Source organism: Oncorhynchus gorbuscha, linkage group LG20, assembly GCF_021184085.1.
Source record: "Oncorhynchus gorbuscha isolate QuinsamMale2020 ecotype Even-year linkage group LG20, OgorEven_v1.0, whole genome shotgun sequence".
NCBI lineage: Eukaryota > Metazoa > Chordata > Actinopteri > Salmoniformes > Salmonidae > Oncorhynchus > Oncorhynchus gorbuscha.
The window spans coordinates 25,450,369-25,469,441 of record NC_060192.1 but is presented as its reverse complement, the minus strand read 5'-3'; the positions used below and the strand labels follow the sequence as shown (position 1 = coordinate 25,469,441).

The 19,073-nt window shown below is 43.4% G+C and overlaps 1 protein-coding gene across 2 annotated transcripts; it reads left to right on the top strand.

Annotated features, from left to right (window-relative positions):
• The first annotated feature begins 149 nt into the window (after window positions 1–149).
• Window positions 150–13,119, top strand: LOC124007410 (potassium channel subfamily K member 4-like). 2 transcript variants are annotated; one of them, XM_046317939.1, is made up of 9 exons: window positions 150–286; window positions 2,061–2,190; window positions 3,048–3,312; window positions 9,019–9,136; window positions 9,233–9,393; window positions 9,510–9,696; window positions 11,333–11,475; window positions 11,676–12,314; window positions 12,424–13,119. In XM_046317939.1, exons 3-8 carry the CDS (start codon window positions 3,124–3,126, stop codon window positions 12,297–12,299), a joined length of 1,422 nt encoding a protein of 473 aa, XP_046173895.1. In that variant the 5' UTR covers window positions 150–286; window positions 2,061–2,190; window positions 3,048–3,123; the 3' UTR covers window positions 12,300–12,314; window positions 12,424–13,119. The 2 variants fall into 2 exon arrangements, with proteins under 2 accessions (XP_046173895.1, XP_046173897.1); XM_046317941.1 differs by lacking the exon at window positions 150–286 and having other exon boundaries at window positions 306–2,190.
• The last annotated feature ends 5,954 nt before the right edge of the window (window positions 13,120–19,073 follow it).

Sequence of the window (19,073 nt, the reverse complement as noted above, 5' to 3'; positions counted from 1 at the left end):
GCTCAGTGTATCTGCATTGACCCCTCCCTCCATCTCTCCCGCTCCCTTTCTCTCACTCATTCCACCTCTCCCTCTGATTCCACCTCTCTCCCTAGCTCTCTCTCTTCAAAGTCAATTTGATGGAGTAGCTTTTCATTTCTTGGACACTCAGCAACAGCCTCTCCCACGCGCTCATGCACATGCACGCTCGTGCACGTTTACTCTCCTAGCGTCTAGTGTGAGTGTGTGAAAGAGACCCTTCCTATAGCTGCTGATATCCTGGATTTTTAAGATCGTTCATTTTGAGGTAAGAGATGAACACAGGCTTCACCCCCTGTGTGTTAGAGAGACCACAAATCCTGCTTCCATTGGATGAGATAATGAACATTGCAATTGTTTCATTGTTACAGATAAAGTACCCCATATCAACTTCATTCTGTGTAATCGAATGATGTATTCTCAGGCATTTTGACGGTGTTGTGTGAAGTATCTGTACCTTAGAAGGGCCATGACTTGAGCGTGATAGGTATCTCAAGGATAACGTCTTCATATGACAGTTAGGCATTAAATCTGTTCATGGTTTTCTATAACTGTGCAGTTATGTTGAAATGGAGAGATTGTAATTAAGAACAATTCAAATGAAACCTTGTTAAAGTTTCAAATTATTGTTTGGTGGCACTGAAAAGGCCTTTTTGACAGCTTTTGTAATTTTATAAAAACGTAACTTGACTGTCACTAGTGATTGATGTCGGCTAATGCACATGACTAAAAGGGAGGTTGAAGGGCAGTTATTTTGATCTGGGAGCATGTGCAAAATAGCTGCACGTTAGGATGAAAGGCTTGTCTGTCTGTGCATTTGTTTGTGTATCCCGAGCAGCTGCTGAAGTGGTTTGGCTGGGTAGTGTACATTTCACTGTGTGGGTGACAGGTTATTGGTCTCAGGTTAAATCACGCCCAGAGGACTTGCTCACTGCAAAAGCAATGTTATAACTTAGATGAGAGAGAAAAAGCACAGATGTAACCTGTCACACATTCACAGTACATACAGTGTAGGCCTACTGCACAACTTCAATACATAAAATCAGACAGAAGACAATATTACACCTACATGTAAATATACAGCATTAGTGTGTCCCTGGAGTCTTGAACCTGGGCTGACTAAAAATCTAAAGCTGTGTCAAGGACTAAACTACCCAATCACTCAGCAGCTTGGAAAGGACATTACACTGAATGTGTAATTCAGCTCAGTCACATCACATCTGGGACCTGAGAATCATGGGGTATTAATTCTTCACACAGCCGAGCCTGCTAGTGTGGCATATCTGGTATAGAATAATGTTTCTCCCCTGTGTTAATGGACAGACATGGCCGGAGGCACGTGCAGACACATACACACACACACCTTTTTCAGGCTCTAACCCACTCTGCTGGCTGAAGCACCCCTCTATTTGTCTATTGCCGCGTTCAAGACGACTCGGAACATGGAAGTTCGTTGTAGAAAGATAAGGTCATAATTTCCCACTTGGAAAGTAACTGAGTCAACCAATAGGAAGCTCTACGCCACAAACACCTATCTAACTTTAACCTGAGATTCAGAGTTTGCGAGTTGTCTTGAACACAGCCTTTTTGAATGTTTATTGACTCTGCATTCTGTATGTTTGTGTATCTTGCTCCATCCACCATTATATCACCGTGATGATTTTCTTCTCTCCCCAATGTGATCCATTAGAGATGTGCATCTGTTGTATGTTCTCTCTCTCACACAGGGTTTTGGTTGACAGCTCATTTGATGTTGTTTTGGTGACGTTACGTTGACAATCAAAAGCATCATGTAGCAGTGCTGAACCACATGTTTCCTTGTCACACAGGGAACCTCTCATCAATGGAAAACAAACAACACATAATTCTGAACAACAGGGAATTGTCGTGTTCAAAGTTGATCGATCTCATACATAATACCTAACCTTTAATATGATATTTGTAATGTTGTCAAACATTAATGAGTAATCTCTTCAGTAACTAGTGGTCCAATAACAATGGTTATTTTGTTCAACACCAACGTCTTGGTAAAACCCACCCAGTGTCCCCACCTTCGGGCTGTGAGGAGGACGGCCATCCCCGCAGCTACGGGTCCAGAATCTCCATCCTCAGCCGCAGAGGGAAGAGCAGCTGGAAGAGGAGGAAGAGGGAGGAAGAGAAGGAGAGAGAGAGGTAACCAAGTGATGAAGAGTAGTGTGGTAGATAGTAACGATCCTTTACTTAGACACATCTCTGGTAGAATTCAAGTCCATTCCTGGTTTCAACTCATACCACATCCATGATGCCACCGAAAAACAACACTAGGCTTGTGTGCTCCAGTGAGACATGATTGCTTCATGCTTATTAGACTGTATACAGTACACTCTTAGAAAAAAAGATGCTGTCTAGAACCTTACATGGTTCTTCGGCTGTCCCCATGGGAGAACCCTTTGAAAACCCCTTTTGGTTACAGGTAGCAAAAAGGGTTCTCCTATGGGGACAGCTGAAGAACCCCTTTGAAACCCTTTCTTAAAGAGTGCAGCCTACACATATAGTGTAACCATCAGCAACATGTTTTCGGTTTCCGATCAGTAATATGGTGGGGGCTACAGTCTGTATTACGTTTAGTTTCAGGTCAGTAATATGGTGGGGGCTACAGTCTGTATTACGTTTAGTTTCAGGTCAGTAATATGGTGGGGGCTACAGTCTGTATTACGTTTAGTTTCAGGTCAGTAATATGGTGGGGGCTACAGTCTGTATTACGTTTAGTTTCAGGTCAGTAATATGGTGGGGGCTACAGTCTGTATTACGTTTAGTTTCAGGTCAGTAATATGGTGGGGGCTACAGTCTGTATTACGTTTAGTTTCAGGTCAGTAATATGGTGGGGGCTACAGTCTGTATTACGTTTAGTTTCAGGTCAGTAATATGGTGGGGGCTACAGTCTGTATTACGTTTAGTTTCCGGTTAATGATTACCTTGCAGTTAAGCTAATGTGGGTGACATCTGTTTCCATGGGCTTTCTGTCTGTGTTTGGTCTGTTTGTTCTGCAGCTGGGCCCCAGAGTGCTCCAGCACTGGCAGCGGGGGGAAGAAGCGTGCTTCTTTGGGGCTTAACGAAGGTGCAAGCATGCGCTGCTCCACCCTCCTGTGTATCCTGACGGGGGTGCTGCTCTACCTAGTGCTGGGGGCCGTGGTGTTCCAGGCCCTGGAGGCTCCTCATGAGGAGGGCCAGCACATACAGCTGCAGGACACACGCAGAGCCTTCCTGGAGAACTACACCTGCGTCAGCCCAGACATCCTGCAGGCCCTCATAGAGGTACCCTACATAGGCTAAACACACACCTACAGAACAAACAGGTTAAAATAACTGAATGACTGGGATTATTAGACTTTCGGGGTGTCCAAGGCAACGGTCATGAAATCCAATGAGACCTCTATAGTTGGGTTGCAGTACAATCAATCAATCAAATGTATTTAAATTCAGCTGATGTCACAAAGTGCTGTACGGAATCCCACCCTAAAACCCCAAACAGCAAGCAAATGCAGGTGTAGAAGCACGGTGGCTAGGAAAAACTCCCTAGAAAGGCCAGAACCTAGGATGAAACCTAGAGAGGAACCAGGCTATGAGGGGTGGCCAGTACTCTTCTGGATGTGCCAGGTGGAGATTATAACAGAATATGGCCAAGATGTTCAAATGTTCATTGATGACCAGCAGGGTCAAATAATAATAATCACAGTGGTGGTCGAGGGTGCAACAGGTCAGCACCTCAGGAGTAAATATCAGTTGGCTTTTCATAGCCGATCATTCAGAGTATCTCTACCGCTCCTGCTGTCTCTAGAGAGTTGAAAACAGCAGGTCTGGGACAGGTAGCACGTCCGGTGAACAGGTCAGGGTTCCATAGCCCCATGCAGAACAGTTGAAACTGGAGCAGCAGCACGGCCAGGTGGACTGGGGACAGCAAGGAGTCATCAGCCCAGGTAGTCCTGAGGCATGGTCCTAGAGCTCAGGTCCTCTGAGAGAGAGAAAGAAAGAAAGGCGAGAAAGAGAGAAAGAAAGAGAGAGAATTAGAGAGTACACTTAAATTCACACAGGACACCGGGTAAGACAGGATAAATACTCCAGATAAAACAGACTGACCCTAGCCCCCCGACACAAACTACTGCAGCATAAACACTGGAGGCTAAGACAGGAGGGGTCGGGAGACACTGTGGCCCCGTCCAGATAGGGCCAAACAGGCAGGATATAACCCCACCCGCTTTGCCAAAGCACAGCCCCCACACCACTAGAGAGATATCTTCAACCACCAACTTACCATCCTGAGACAAGGCCGAGAATAGCCCACAAAGATCTCCAGCACGGCACAACCCAAGGGTGGGCGCCAACCCAGACAGGAAGATCACGTCAGTGACTCAACCCATTCAAGTGACGCACCTCTCCTAGGGACAGCATGGAAGAGTACCAGTAAGCCAGTGACTCAGCTCCTGTAATAGGGTTTGAGGCAGAGAATCCCAGTGGAGAGAGGGGAACCGGCCAAGCAGAGATAGCAAGGGCGGTTCGTTACTCCAGTGCCTTTCCGTTCACCTTCACACTCCTGGGCTAGACTACACTCAATCATAGGACCTACTGAAGAGATGAGTCTTCAATAAAATACTTAAAGGTTGAGACCGAGTCCGCGTCTCTCACATGGATAGACAGACCATTCAATAAAAATGGAGCTCTATAGAAGAAAGCCCTGCCTCCAGCTCCCTTAAGGAGGCCTGCGTCTTGGGACCGTAGCGTACGTGTAGGTATGTACGGCCAGGACAAAATCGGAAAGATAGGTAGGAGCAAGCCCATGTAATGTTAGCAGTAAAAACTTGAAATTAGCCCTTGCCTTAACAGGAAGCCAGTGTAGAGAGGCTAGCACTGGAGTAATATGATCATTTTTTTTGGTTCTAGTCAAGATTCTAGCAGCCGTGTTAAGCATTAACTGAAATTTATTTAGTGCCGTATCTGGGTAGCAGGAAAGTAGAGCATTGCAGTAGTCTAACCTAGAAGTGACAAAAGCATGAATTAATTTTTCTGCATCGTTTTTGGACAGAAAGTTTCAGATTTTTGCAATGTTACGTCGATGGAAAAAAGCTGTCATTGAAACAGTCTTGACATATTCGTCAAAAGAGAGATCAAGATCCAGAGTAACGCTGAGGTCCTTCACAGTTTTATTTGAGACAACTGTACAACCATCAAGAATAATTGTAAGATTCAACATAAGATCTAATAATAATAATAATAATATATGCCATTTAGCAGACGCTTTTATCCAAAGCGACTTACAGTCATGTGTGCATACATTCTACGTATGGGTGGTCCCGGGGATCGAACCCACTACCCTGGCGTTACAAGCGCCATGCTCTACCAACTGAGCTACAGAAGGATCTCTTTGTTTCCTGGGACCTAAGAACAAGCATCTCTGTTTTGCCCGAGTTTAAAAGTAGAACATTTGCCAACATCTACTTCCTTATGTCTGAAACACATGCTTCTAGCGAGGGCAATTTTGGGGCTTAACCATGTTTCATCGAAATGTACAACTTATGTGTCATGCGCATAGCAGTGAAAGTTAACATTATGTTTCCGAATGACATCACCAAGAGGTAAAATATATAGTGAAAACAATAGTGGTCCTAAAACGGAGCCTTGAGGAACACCAACATTTACAGTTGATTTGTCAGAGGACAAATTATCCACAGAGAGAAACTGATATCTTTCCGACAGATAAGATCTAAACCAGGCCAGAACTTGTCCCTATAGACCAATTTGGGTTTCCAATCTCTCCAAAAGAATGTGGTGATCGATGGTATCAAAAGCAGCACGGAGGTCTAGGAGCATGAGGACAGATGCAGTGCCTCGGTCTGACGCCATTAAAAGTTAATTTATCACCTTCACAAGTGCAGTCAGTGCTATGAAAAAAAACAGACTGAAGCGTTTTGTATACATTGTTTGTCTTCAGGAAGGCAGTGAGGCTGCGCTACAGCTTTTTCTAACATTTTTGAGAGGAATGGGAGATTCGATACAGGCCGATAGTTTTTTATATTTTCTGGGTCAAAGTTTGGCTTTTTCAAGAGAGGTTTTATTACTGCCACTTTTAGTGAGTTTGGTTCACATCTGGTAGATAGAGAGCCATTTATTATGTTCAACATAAGAGGGCCAAGCACAGGAAGTAGCTCTTTCAGTAGTTTAGTTGGAATAGGGTCCAGTATGCAGCTTGAAGGTTTAGAGGTCATGATTATTTACATCAATGTGTCAAGAGATATACAGTGCCTTGCGAAAGTATTCGGCCCCCTTGAACTTTGCGACCTTTTGCCACATTTCAGGCTTCAAACATAAAGATATAAAACTGTATTTTTTTGTGAAGAATCAACAACAAGTGGGACACAATCATGAAGTGGAACAAAATGTATTGGATATTTCAAACTTTTTTAACAACTCAAAAACTGAACAATTGGGCGTGCAAAATTATTCAGCCCCTTTACTTTCAGTGCAGCAAACTCTCTCCAGAAGTTCAGTGAGGATCTCTGAATGATCCAATGTTGACCTAAATGACTAATGATGATAAATACAATCCACCTGTGTGTAATCAAGTCTCCGTATAAATGCACCTGCACTGTGATAGTCTCAGAGGTCCATTAAAAGCGCAGAGAGCATCATGAAGAACAAGGAACACACCAGGCAGGTCCGAGATACTGTTGTGAAGAAGTTTAAAGCCGGATTTGGATACAAAAAGATTTCCCAAGCTTTAAACATCCCAAGGAGCACTGTGCAAGCGATAATATTGAAATGGAAGGAGTATCAGACCACTGCAAATCTACCAAGACCTGGCCGTCCCTCTAAACTTTCAGCTCATACAAGGAGAAGACTGATCAGAGATGCAGCCAAGAGGCCCATGATCACTCTGGATGAACTGCAGAGATCTACAGCTGAGGTGGGACACTCTATCCATAGGACAACAACCAGTCGTATATTGCACAAATCTGGCCTTTATGGAAGAGTGGCAAGAAGAAAGCCATTTCTTAAAGATATCCATAAAAAGTGTTGTTTAAAGTTTGCCACAAGCCACCTGGGAGACACACCAAACATGTGGAAGAAGGTGCTCTGGTCAGATGAAACCAAAATTGAACTTTTTGGCAACAATGCAAAATGTTATGTTTGGCGTAAAATCAACACAGCTCATCACCCTGAACATACCATCCCCACTGTCAAACATGGTGGTGGCAGCATCATGGTTTGGTCCAGCTTTTCTTCAGCAGGGACAGGGAAGATGGATGGAGCCAAATACAGGACCATTCTGGAAGAAAACCTGATGGAGTCTGCAAAAGACCTGAGACTGGGACGGAGATTTGTCTTCCAACAAGACAATGATCCAAAACATAAAGCAAAATCTCCAATGGAATGGTTCAAAAATAAACATATCCAGGTGTTAGAATGGCCAAGTCAAAGTCCAGACCTGAATCCAATCGAGAATCTGTGGAAAGAACTGAAAACTGCTGTTCACAAATGATCTCCATCCAACCTCACTGAGCTTGAGCTGTTTTGCAAGGAGGAATGGGAAAAAATGTCAGTCTCTCGATGTGCAAAACTGATAGAGACATACCCCAAGCGACTTACAGCTGTAATCGCAGCAAAAGGTGGCGCTACAAAGTATTAACTTAAGGGGGCTGAATAATTTTGCACGCCCAATTTTTCAGTTTTTTATTTGTTAAAAAAGTTTGAAATATCCAATAAATGTCGTTCCACTTCATGATTGTGTCCCACTTGTTGTTGATTCTTCACAAAAAAATACAGTTTTATATCTTTATGTTTGAAGCCTGAAATGTGGCAAAAAGTCGCAAAGTTCAAGGGGGCCGAATACTTTCGCAAGGCACTGTAGTACTAAAAACTTGAGTGTCTCCCTTGATCCTATGTCGTGGCAGAGTTGTGCAGACTCAGGACAACTGAGCTGTGGAGGAATGTGCAGATTTAAAGAGGAGTCCGTAATTTGCTTTCTAATGATCTTTTTTTTTTCTCAAAAAAGTTCATGAATTTATCACTGCTGAAGTGAAATCTATCCTCTCTTGGGGAATGATTATTTTTTAGTTAGCTTTGTGACAGTATCAAAAATACATTTTGGATTGTTCTTATTTTCCTCAATTAAGTTGGAAAAATAGGACGATTGAGGAGCAGTTTGGGCTCTTCGATACTGCACGGTACTGTCTTTCCAAACTAGTCGGAAGACTTCCAGTTTGGTGTGGCGCCATTTTCGTTCCAATTTTTGGAAGCTTGCTTCAGAGCTCGGATATTTTCTGTGTACCAGGGAGCTAGTTACTTTTGACAAATGTTTTTTGGGGTGCGACTGCATCTAGGGTATTGCGCAAGGTTAAATTAAGTTCCTCAGTTAGGTGGTTAACTGATTTTTCTATTCTGACGTCCTTGGGCAGGTGGAGGGAGTCTGGAAGGGCATCTAGGAATCTTTGGGTTGTCCGAGAATTTATAGCATGACTTTTGATGATCCTTGGTTGGGGTCTGAGCAGATTATTTGTTGCAATTGCAAACGTAATAAAATGGTGGTTCGATAGTCCAGGATTATGAGGAAAAACATTAAGATCCACAACATTTATTCCATGGGGTAAAACTAGGTACAGTGTTTGACTGTAGCAGTGAGTAGGTCCGGAGACATGTTGTCCAAAACCCACTGAGTCGATGATGGCTCCGAAAACCTTTTGGAGTGGGTCTGTGGACTTTTCCATGTGAATATTAAAGTCACCAAAAATTGGAATATTATCTGCAATGACTACAAGGGCTGATAGGAATTCAGGGAACTAAATGGTAATAAAAAATAAAGAAACGTAAAGTTGGCAGGTAGCAAGAAAGGTAAGCAACAAAACACACAGCAGCACGTAAACAAGTTGTACAATACAAATACAGAAATATTCAGGTCCAAACACTACAATCACTGTTTCTCTTCTCTCTCTCTCTTATCACTTTAACTTTCTGACTGTCCCATCCCAGGAGGTGGCAGATGCTGTGGGTGCGGGTGTGGATCCTAGCAGCAATTCCTCCACCTTCACCAGCCAATGGGACTTGGCCAGCGCCTTTTTCTTCTCTGGGACCATCGTCACCACCATCGGTAAATCAGCAGACTGTTCTCCCCTATGTTTAATCCATTGTTACACACTGACACTACCTATCCCAATCCTAAAGCTCTACAAACCATCATCCTCAGGTTTTGGGAACATCTCCCCAAAGACAGAAGGGGGGCAGCTGTTCTGTATCTTTTATGCCCTGGTGGGGATCCCTCTGTTTGGTATCCTGCTGGCTGGAGTTGGAGACCATCTGGGGACCGGGCTGAGGAAGGCCATCCTCAAAATTGAATTTCTCTTAGCGGTGAGACACTAAAAATTTGGTTGAATGTGTTTCCTCTGTCTTTCTCGGCCTGTCAGTATTTCAGTCCCTCCATTTCCTTCTTTCCTCTTGTTCATGTTTTGCTGTCTCCCTCTCAGAAATGGAAGGTGAGTCCTACTATTGTTCGAGTCATCTCAGCCATACTCTCCATCCTGTTGGGGGTAGCACTCTTCGTTGCAGTGCCAACGCTGGTGTTTCAGGAGGTGGAGAAGTGGACTCTCCTGGAGGCGTCCTACTTTGTTGTCATCACCCTGACTACAGTGGGTTTTGGAGACTATGTTGCAGGTACCACTGCATTTAGGATTGGGTCAAGGAATCTGTCTCAAAAGGTCAAAACACACATTTCATTGTTGAAACTCTCTTTACATTGTTGAAACTCTCTTTACATAGTTGAAACTCTCTTTACATAGTTGAAACTCTCTTTACATAGTTGAAACTCTCTTTACATAGTTGAAACTCTCTTTACCTAGTTGAAACTCTCTTTACCTAGTTGAAACTCTCTTTTCCTAGTTGAAATTCTCTTTTCCGAGTTGAAACTCTCTTTACATAGTTGAAACTCTCTTTTCCGAGTTGAAACTCTCTTTTCCGAGTTGAAACTCTCTTTTCATTATTGAAACTCTCTTTTCCTAGTTGAAACTCTCTTTTCCTAGTTGAAACTCTCTTTTCATTGTTGAAACTCTCTTTTCATTGTTGAAACTCTCTTTTCATTGTTGAAACTCTCTCCCTGTTGAAACTCTTTTCAGTGTTGAAACTCTCTCTTTCAGTGTTGAGACACATTAACAGACACAAACACCTGCTACTCCAGATTGATGTAGTTTAGGAGGCCTGAGTGTTAAAATACAGTCACTCATTAAACTGGACATTTATTTGACTCTTTGTGAATAATTTAATAATTGAATGAAAGTTTAATTATTAAACCCATAGAGTTTTCCGGCAGCTCAGTCTGTAATGTTCACTAATGTGAGATTAATTTAATAAACCCCTAGAGTCGATGTCTGCGCCCCCGCTGAAATCTAATTAGCATAATAAAACATAGAAAAATCTGTTTTTAAAATGATATTTAACCAGGTAAGTCAATTAAGAACACATTCTTATTTACAATGACGGCTAAACCCCGGCCAAACCCTACCCTGGACAACGCTTGTGCGCCGCCCTAATCACGGCCGGTTGTGGCACAGCCTGGGAACGAACCAGGGTCTGCAGTGACACCTCTAACACTGCAATACAGTGCCTTAGACCGCTACGCCACTCGGGAGAACTGTTTAGTCTAGAGATATCTCTCTGCATGGGCTGCGTCTTAATTCACCTCATCCGCCGATGTCGGCCTTCCGCATCTGTGGTGAAAGGTGGCAGAGCAGACCATGAGACATCCCGAAAATCGGTCTTCTCCCGAAAACGTCTTTAGCGGTTTTGGCCTAAAAACTATTATGACCCCACTATGGAAAGATGAGACTGTTTTTCCATGTATAAATCTGTTATTCAATGTGTTTCTATGGGCTAATCACAGTTTGGCCAAATTCAATGTTTCATCAAATATGTTTTTTATACCTAAAGGGGTACTAAAATTCAAAATCAAATAGCTAAATTATCCTTGGTATGATCATTTTAAAACATGATGCCACCAAAAATCAACAATAGGCTTGTCTGCTCCAGTGAGACGTGATTGATTCATGCTTATTAGACTGTACACTCTTAGAAAAAAGAAATGCTATCTAGAACCTTAAATGGTTATTTGGCTGTCCCCATAGGAGAACCCTTTGAAAACCCTTATTTGGTTCCCACCCAGGCTTAGATTCTAGGGGGTTTTAACAGCAGATCTGTCATGTGTAAACTAACCTTTAGACCTGTAAGGTTGCTGATTCTCCATTGTCTACACCTGTAAACCCCTATCTATACCTATCCTATTGCTTATCTCTGTCAGGTGATAGTGGAGATGGTGGTAAAGACCACTGGTACAAGCCCCTGGTGTGGTTCTGGATCCTGCTGGGCCTGGCCTACTTTGCTTCCATCCTGTCCATGGTGGCAAACTGGCTTCGGGTCCTGTCCAAGAAGACCAGGGCTGAGGTGTGTAAAAACTGATCGGGCCCAAAATGGGAGAGTACAACCTACAAGCAAATGGGCTGCACTCTACACTTTGTCACCTATAGCCACCTGTTCTATTTCTCAATGATCCTCCCTTCCTCTCTTATCAACTCTCAAGTGTATTGTGACTTCATTAGATTCTCTTTAAATAGTGATTCGATCGCTTTCCTCTCTCTTCCCAGATGGAAGAGCTCAGAGCCCGTACCACTGACTGGGGTCAGAACATTCAGAACATGTCCGTGGACTTCCGCATGCCAGACGACCCCTTCAAACGACGACGACGAAAGCGTCGACATGGCCCTCGCAGCCGAGGCAATGGGGCAGGCCATGTGTCTGGGACTGGGGCCCCTGGGAAGGGGGGCAGAGTGATGGAGAATGGCCAGCTGAACAGTCAATCAGAGACTGGATCGTCCTCATACTCTTACTCATCCAACGAGTCAGAGTCTGGATCTGCGACAGGGTCAGAGGTCTCGCAGCATGAGCGGGTAGTAGAGGAAAAAGAGAAGGATGTCGATAAGGAGAATGCCTTTCCAGAATCCCTGTATTCTCAGCCTCTGGACTACTTTGGAGAGAACCTGGCATACATTGATGAGTCCTCAGATGCAGTTAGTGGAAAATTACATTTGGATCCCCTGTTGGATCCAACACAGCCCGTCTCTACACGCTCACGAAAGCCCAAGAGGAGACGGCCCAGAAGGCCACCCCCAGAGAAGAGCCCGAAAATTAGCCCTACCAAGCCTGAGAAGAAAGAGCCCAATGGAGACATAAAACCCCCTGAAAATCCACCGCCACCGAAGGATAGATGAACCAAATACTCAAAGGTGAGTTTGTATGTTTTTTCAGAGCATGTTGAAAATGGATAAACCTATGGAAAAAAAGACAGATTATGAAACTGTCAATCTAGAAAATCCCTGACTCTGCTCTTTTTAGGGGTGAAGGGAAGAAGAAGTTGTGGGAAGAACTGAACCTGATTGATGTTTTTTTCACTACACTGTTCATGTTTCATAAACATAGTTTGAGTGTGTGTATGCCTGATTCAAATAGGGAGTGAGCCTTGATGTACTATAGCAGATTGACTTATTCAAATAATCCTAACAAAATTTAACCACGTCACTTCTTTAACCTGATGTTGCCTTCGTAGCATTTTAATAAGGAACACAATCTTATGTGCCCCACTTATCCATGTTTGCTTATGGAGTGAGCGCTCCCTACTGGGCAATCATGAAACTGCAAAGCCCTGTTTTCTCTGGATATAACAAGCAGTGAAGCACACCAACATGCATTGTATTTTTTTTAATACTCTGAATCAATTTATATTTTTGGCCGTTAGGGGAAAAAATCCTTATGACAATAACTCTCCCATAATGAATTTGTCCCTGAATGTCTAGAGCCCAAACTTTAGAGAACAAAGCTTTGGTGTATATAATAGGAAAGTTCTAATTCAAGGCACGAGTAAATCCAGTCTCTGCCAATAACCATATCTGGTCTTGCATGACCGTAGCCTAAGTATTACACTAGTGACGTTATTACTGTGTGCACTGTGTACAGCATATGCCATTGTATATATTTGTGAGTATTATTCTTTGAATGTATTACACAACTGTTCTGTAAAATAAACAACACATTTTTCAAATAATCAGAATATTTTGTGTGAGAGAATTTCCAGCATTTGTATTGTTTTCCTGAGGAACGGAAAGATGACTGTCAGTGAATGAAGGACAATGAAGATACAGTGGCACACTGAGAATGAATAACACAGTCATTTAGAATTATGTTGCATACAACCATCTTTTCTCAGTTCTTCAATTAACAAACTACATACCTGAAAGGAGAAAAACAACATGTAATATGTCTTATCAACACATTTTGCAACCTTTTGCACTTAAGGTTGTTAAAATTGGGAAATACATTGTTTAAAAAAGTTCATACTCACTGCACTGACACAGGTTGTTGATCATTTGGCAAATCTGACCATAACTCTATACTCATGATTCTTGCTTACAAGCAAACACTCAAATAGGAAATACCAGTGACACGCTCAATATGGAAGTGGTCAGACTGTTTCACTTGCGCAGACTGGAATATGTTCCAGGATTCTTCCGATTACATAGAGTTTACCACATCAGTCACAATTTCATTTATCCATTATTTTACCAGGTAAGTTGACTGAGAACACATTCTCATTTACAGCAACAACCTGGGGAATGGTTACAGGGGAAAGGAGGGGGATGAATGAGCCAATTTTAAACTGGGGATTATTAGGTGGCTGTGATGGTTTGAGGGCCAGATTGGGAATTTATCCAGGACACCAGGATTTACACCCCTACTCTTACAATAAGTGCCATGGGATCTTTAATGACCTCAGAGAGTCAGGACACCTGTTCAACATCCCATCGGAAAGACAGCACCCTACACAGGGCAGTGTCCCCAACCACTACCCTGGGGCATTGGGATACTTTTTAGACCAGAGGAAAGAGTGCCTCCTACTGGCCTTCCAACACCACTTCCAGCAGCATCTGGTCTCCCATCCAGGGACAGACCAGGACCAACCCTGCTTAGCTTCAGAAGCAAGCCAGCAGTGGTATGCAGGGTGGTATTAATAAGTGCATCAATGACATCATCTCCACAGTGACCGTACTTACATATCACAACCAGAAGCCAGGCAACATCCTCACTGAGCTAAAGGCTGCCGCTTTCAAGGAGTGGGACACTAATGCGGACGTTTATAAGAAATCCCACTATGCTCTCCGAACAGATAAAGAGTCAATACAGGACTAAGATCGAATCCTACTACTCTGGCTCTGACGCTTGCAGGATGTTTTTATTTTTTATTTGAACCTTTATTTAACACGGCAAGTCAGTTAAGAACAAATTCTTATTTACAATGACGACACCGGCCAAAACCAGACGACGCTGGGCCAATTGTGCACCGCCCTATGGGACTTCCAATCACGGCTGTTGGTGATACAGCCTGGATTCGAACCAGGGTGTCTGTAGTAACGCCTCTAGCACTGAGACGCAGTGCCTTAGACTGCTGTGCCACTCGGGGGCCCCTGCTGCACCACTCGAGGGCCCCCTGGACAAAAGGATTGACTACAGCATCATAGTGCCCTCAAAACTCATCACTAAGCTTAAGACCCTGGGACTGAACACCTCCCTCTGCAACTGAATCCTGGACTTCCTGACGGGCCTCCCCCAGGTGTTGAGGGTAGGCAACAACACATCCGCCACTGCTAACCCTCAACACGGGGGGCCCTCAGGGATGCTTAGTGCTTAGTCCCCTACTGTACTCCCTGTTCACCTACGACTGCCTGGCCATGCACGACTCCAACACCATCATTAAGTTTGCTGACAACACGACAGTGGTAGGCCTGATCACCGACGACGATGAGACAGCCTATAGGGAGGAGGTAAGAGACCTGGCAGTGTGGTTTCAGAACAACAACTTCTCCTTCAACATCAGCAAGACAAAGGAGCTGATTGTGGACTACAGGAAATGAAGGGCTGAGCACGCCCCCATTCACATCGACAGGGCTATAGTGGAGTGGGTCGAGAGCTTCAGCTTCCTCGGTGTCCACATCACTAAGGATCTATCTTGGTCCACACACACCAACACAGTCATGAAGAGAGCACTACAATGCCTCTTCCCCCTCAGGATGCTGAAAGGATTTGGCATAGGCCCTCAGATCCTCAAAAAGTTCTACAGCTGCACCACTGACAGCATCTTGAACTGGCTGCATCACCGCTTTGTATGACAACTGCTCGGCATAAGACGGCTTGGCGCTACAGAGGGTAGTGCGTACAGCCCAGTACATCACAGCTCCCTGCCATCCAGGACCTTTATTCCAATCAGTGTCAGAGAAAAGCACTAAACATTTTCAAAGACTCCAGCCACTCAAGTCATAGACTATTCTCTCTGCTAGCGCACGGCAAGCGGCACCGATGCACCAAGTCTATAACCAACAGGACCCTGAACAGCTTCTACCCCCAAGCCATAAGACTGCTAAATAGTTCATGAAATAGTTAAACAAATAGCCACGTAGACTATCTGCATTGACCCTTTTTGCACAAACGTTTTTGACTCATCACATACGCTGCTGCTACTGTTGATTATCTGTCCCTTTATTCCTAGTTATATGTACATATCTACCTCAATCACCTCGTATCCCTGCACATTGACTCGCTACTGATACCACGTGTATATAGCTAAGTTATCGTTACTCATTGTGTATTTATTATTACGTGTTTTACTTTTCTATTATTTCTCTAAGTTCTTTCTCTCTGCATTGTTGAGAAGGGCCTGCAAGCAAGCATTTTACTGTTAGTCTACACTTGTTGTATATGAAGCATGTGATGAATTAAATGTGATTTGATCCTCTGAACATCAGCATCCTATTTTCACAGACGGATTAGGAATAGGAGTGATAGTGTCCTTAAGTGTTCTCAATTGAGAATGCAGGTCCTAAAATGGAAGAGGGACACATTTTTATGAGAAAAGAACAGTATCAAAACAGTAGGCAGTTGACTCTTAAATCTGTGTAACAGATGAATTGTCATATGGCGTATTTGGATTGTTGCTGTCCTGTTTCTGGAAGTATAGATGGATATGAGTATATATGAAAGTGCTTCTGATACTTGTTGATGTTGTTGAGGTAAGATAGCGCAATTCTTAAAAGGTGTCAATGAATTTGATTTGATATATGGGCACTTGACCATGAGAGTGAGAGGATAGTTTTCCCCAATTGACCAATAGATCTTGACATACTGGTCTCCGTCACTCCTGTTGTGCTCATGGTAGATGCCCAATGTGTGGACATGTGTGTAAAACTCATCCAGTTTTACTCTGAATGTCAATGTAGTCTGACTGGCCACTCCAGGGACCAAATCGAATGCAGGTTCTTGTGTGAAACGATTTCATGGACGTCTCAATCATAGCCTTTTCGGAGTCATCTGTGATGAAGACCAATAAGACTTCTGTCTCACTTGCTTTATCACATAACATCAGATTATATGTGTTCATGGCTTAAGAATAAATAATGAATGTGCTATGTCAATTTATAAATAAAATAATTATTTTCACTTACAGAAGTAATTGTCTTATGATATAACACCTCCACCATTCCAGAGGAGAATTTGGTCCATCTGCAGTAGTTGCTGTTGCCCCAACACTTCATGGCGTTTCTGGTCCTGAGTACAGCTACATCTCCCTCCATCAGCATCTGGCTCATCCCTTAGTGCAGAGTCAAGTGGATGGCTCATCCCTTAGTGCAGAGTCAAGTGGATGGCTCATCCCTTAGTGCAAAGAGTCAAGTGGATGGCTCATCCCTTAGTGCAAAGAGTCAAGTGGATGGCTCATCCCTAAGTGCAAAGAGTCATGTGGATGGCTCATCCCTTAGTGCAAAGAGTCATGTGGATGGCTCATCCCTTAGTGCAAAGAGTCAAGTGAATGGCTCATTCCTTAGTGCAGAGTCAAGTGGATGGCTCATCCCTTAGTGCAAAGAGTCAAGTGGATGGCTCATCCCTTAGTGCAAAGAGTCATGTGGATGGCTCATCCCTTAGTGCAAAGAGTCATGTGGATGGCTCATCCCTTAGTGCAAAGAGTCAAGTGGATCACATAACGAAGATATGGATTGTAGATGTTATGTTAATCAGATACTGACCTGTGAGCTTATAAATCAATTTTATGTACCTTTGTTTGCCTCAAGGATCCTTGTAGTGATGTCTAAAGTATTAGATGATTTGGTAAGGACATCTGAACAGGAGTGTACAGTTACATGGCAGCTGCCATACTGCAGTATTGAAATATTTCTTGCTCGTTCAGCATTGTGTTTCTAGCTAGTGTTGTAAATTGCACAAATAATATGTACCTTTTCAATATACAGTAGACATTATTATTATATAGCACTGCACAGTATTGTGCATTTAAAGTGAAAACGTACCATCCTCAACAGGCCATTCTTGCAGAGGAGACAATCACTGCGTGAGTGATTCTGAACACTACAGTGAGTTGAGAGTTTAGATAGGAGCTCAGCCGTGCCGAGGGCTCCAGCTTTTACAAGCGGAGAGTGGGCCTGGGAGAGACGAAGCAGGAGCAAGTCGAAGATGGCGAAGTTGAGGCTCTGGTCCGTGCTCCTTTAGCGGGTGGAGATGCTCAAGGTGGAAGCAGGTGTGTGAGTGAGACTGAGCATAGTTTTTATACAGCCACACAGGGAGGGACCACCAGGCCATATGTCAACACGAGGAGCCGAAAACAAGTATTTTCGAAGAGGGATTAGTACAGTAACCTCACCCATCCATTCAGTCACTAACTCATGATACATCTACAAGGGCAGGTAGAGTTGTGATAGCTATGTTTTTCATTAATAATGTTAGCTCTATTTAATCTTAATCTGATTACAGATAGTAGGCCTAGGCATCTACAATGTATAAGTCAAGTTGGACATATGGGAGTACGGAGTTGGCAAAGCTCCCATACTAAGACATTAAAATATCACTCAAAGAGTACATTTATAGAATCCATTAGAAAATGAATTAAGTGCTGTATATATTACAAAGATTCTTTGAATTTAACATATTAACATAAATCTGTATTGTAAAGCAGACTGATTAAGGGCTCTATTAATTCCATACTGCTAAAATTCAGCATTACAACATGATTGAAATTTAAAGGCAATGTTCCTGTGTTAGCAGAGACTGCATTCATGGTAAATGCTGCAGATGTCGGCTTAATAGGAAATTACCTTTACATTTCTAGCGTGCTCTCTGTAACACTTCATCTAGCGTGCTCTCTGTAACACTTCATCTAGCGTGCTCTCTGTAACACTTCATCTAGCGTGCTCTCTGTAACACTTCAGCGATACAGATTGAAAAGAGCCCTAATGGTCCAAATGCTTCAGTTTTCAGCGAGGGAGTCCATTGTGGATGTTCTGTCACTAAATAAACCCTTACTTCTAACAGTAGGCTAAAACTTTACATTAAGGTACCATTTAGGGCCTCCTGAGTGGCGCTGCGGTCTAAGGCATCACTACAGACCCAGATTCGATCCCAAGCTGTGTGACACCTAGCCATGACTGGGAGACCCTTGAGGCAGCGCACAGCGTTGTTTGGGGTCAGGGGAGGGTTTGTCCGGTCAGGATGTCCTTGTCCCATCATGCTCTAGCCACTCCTTGTGGTGGGCGGGGTGCCTGCAAGCTGACATTGATTGCCAATTGTATTGTATTGGTGCCGCTGGCTTCCGGGTTAAGCGAGCAGTGTGGCAAGAAGCAGTGCAGCTTGGCAGGGTTGTGTTTCGGTGGATGCATGGCTCTCGAACTTTGCATCTCCCGAGTCCATACGGGAGTTGCAGAAATGGGACAAGGCTAGAACACCAAATTGGTGAGAAAAATGTGGTAAAAGTACAAAAAATATATACAGTACCCGTCAAAAATCTGGACACACCTACTCATTCAAGGGTTTTCTTTATTTTCTACATTGTAGATTAATAGTGAAGACATCAAAACTATGAAATAACACATGTGGAATCATGTAGTGACCAAAAAAGTGTTGAATAAATCAAAATATAATTTAGATTCTTCAAAGTA

What these genes read in the sequence shown, in the direction of transcription:
- LOC124007410 (XM_046317939.1), top strand. Translation starts at nt 3,124, where the DNA reads ATGCGCTGCTCCACCCTCCTGTGTATCCTGACGGGGGTGCTGCTCTAC. An exon ending in TCCTGCAGGCCCTCATAGAG is followed by an intron (nt 3,313 to 9,018) that starts GTACCCTACATA and finishes GTCCCATCCCAG; the next exon opens with GAGGTGGCAGATGCTGTGGG. An exon ending in AAATTGAATTTCTCTTAGCG is followed by an intron (nt 9,394 to 9,509) that starts GTGAGACACTAA and finishes TCTCCCTCTCAG; the next exon opens with AAATGGAAGGTGAGTCCTAC.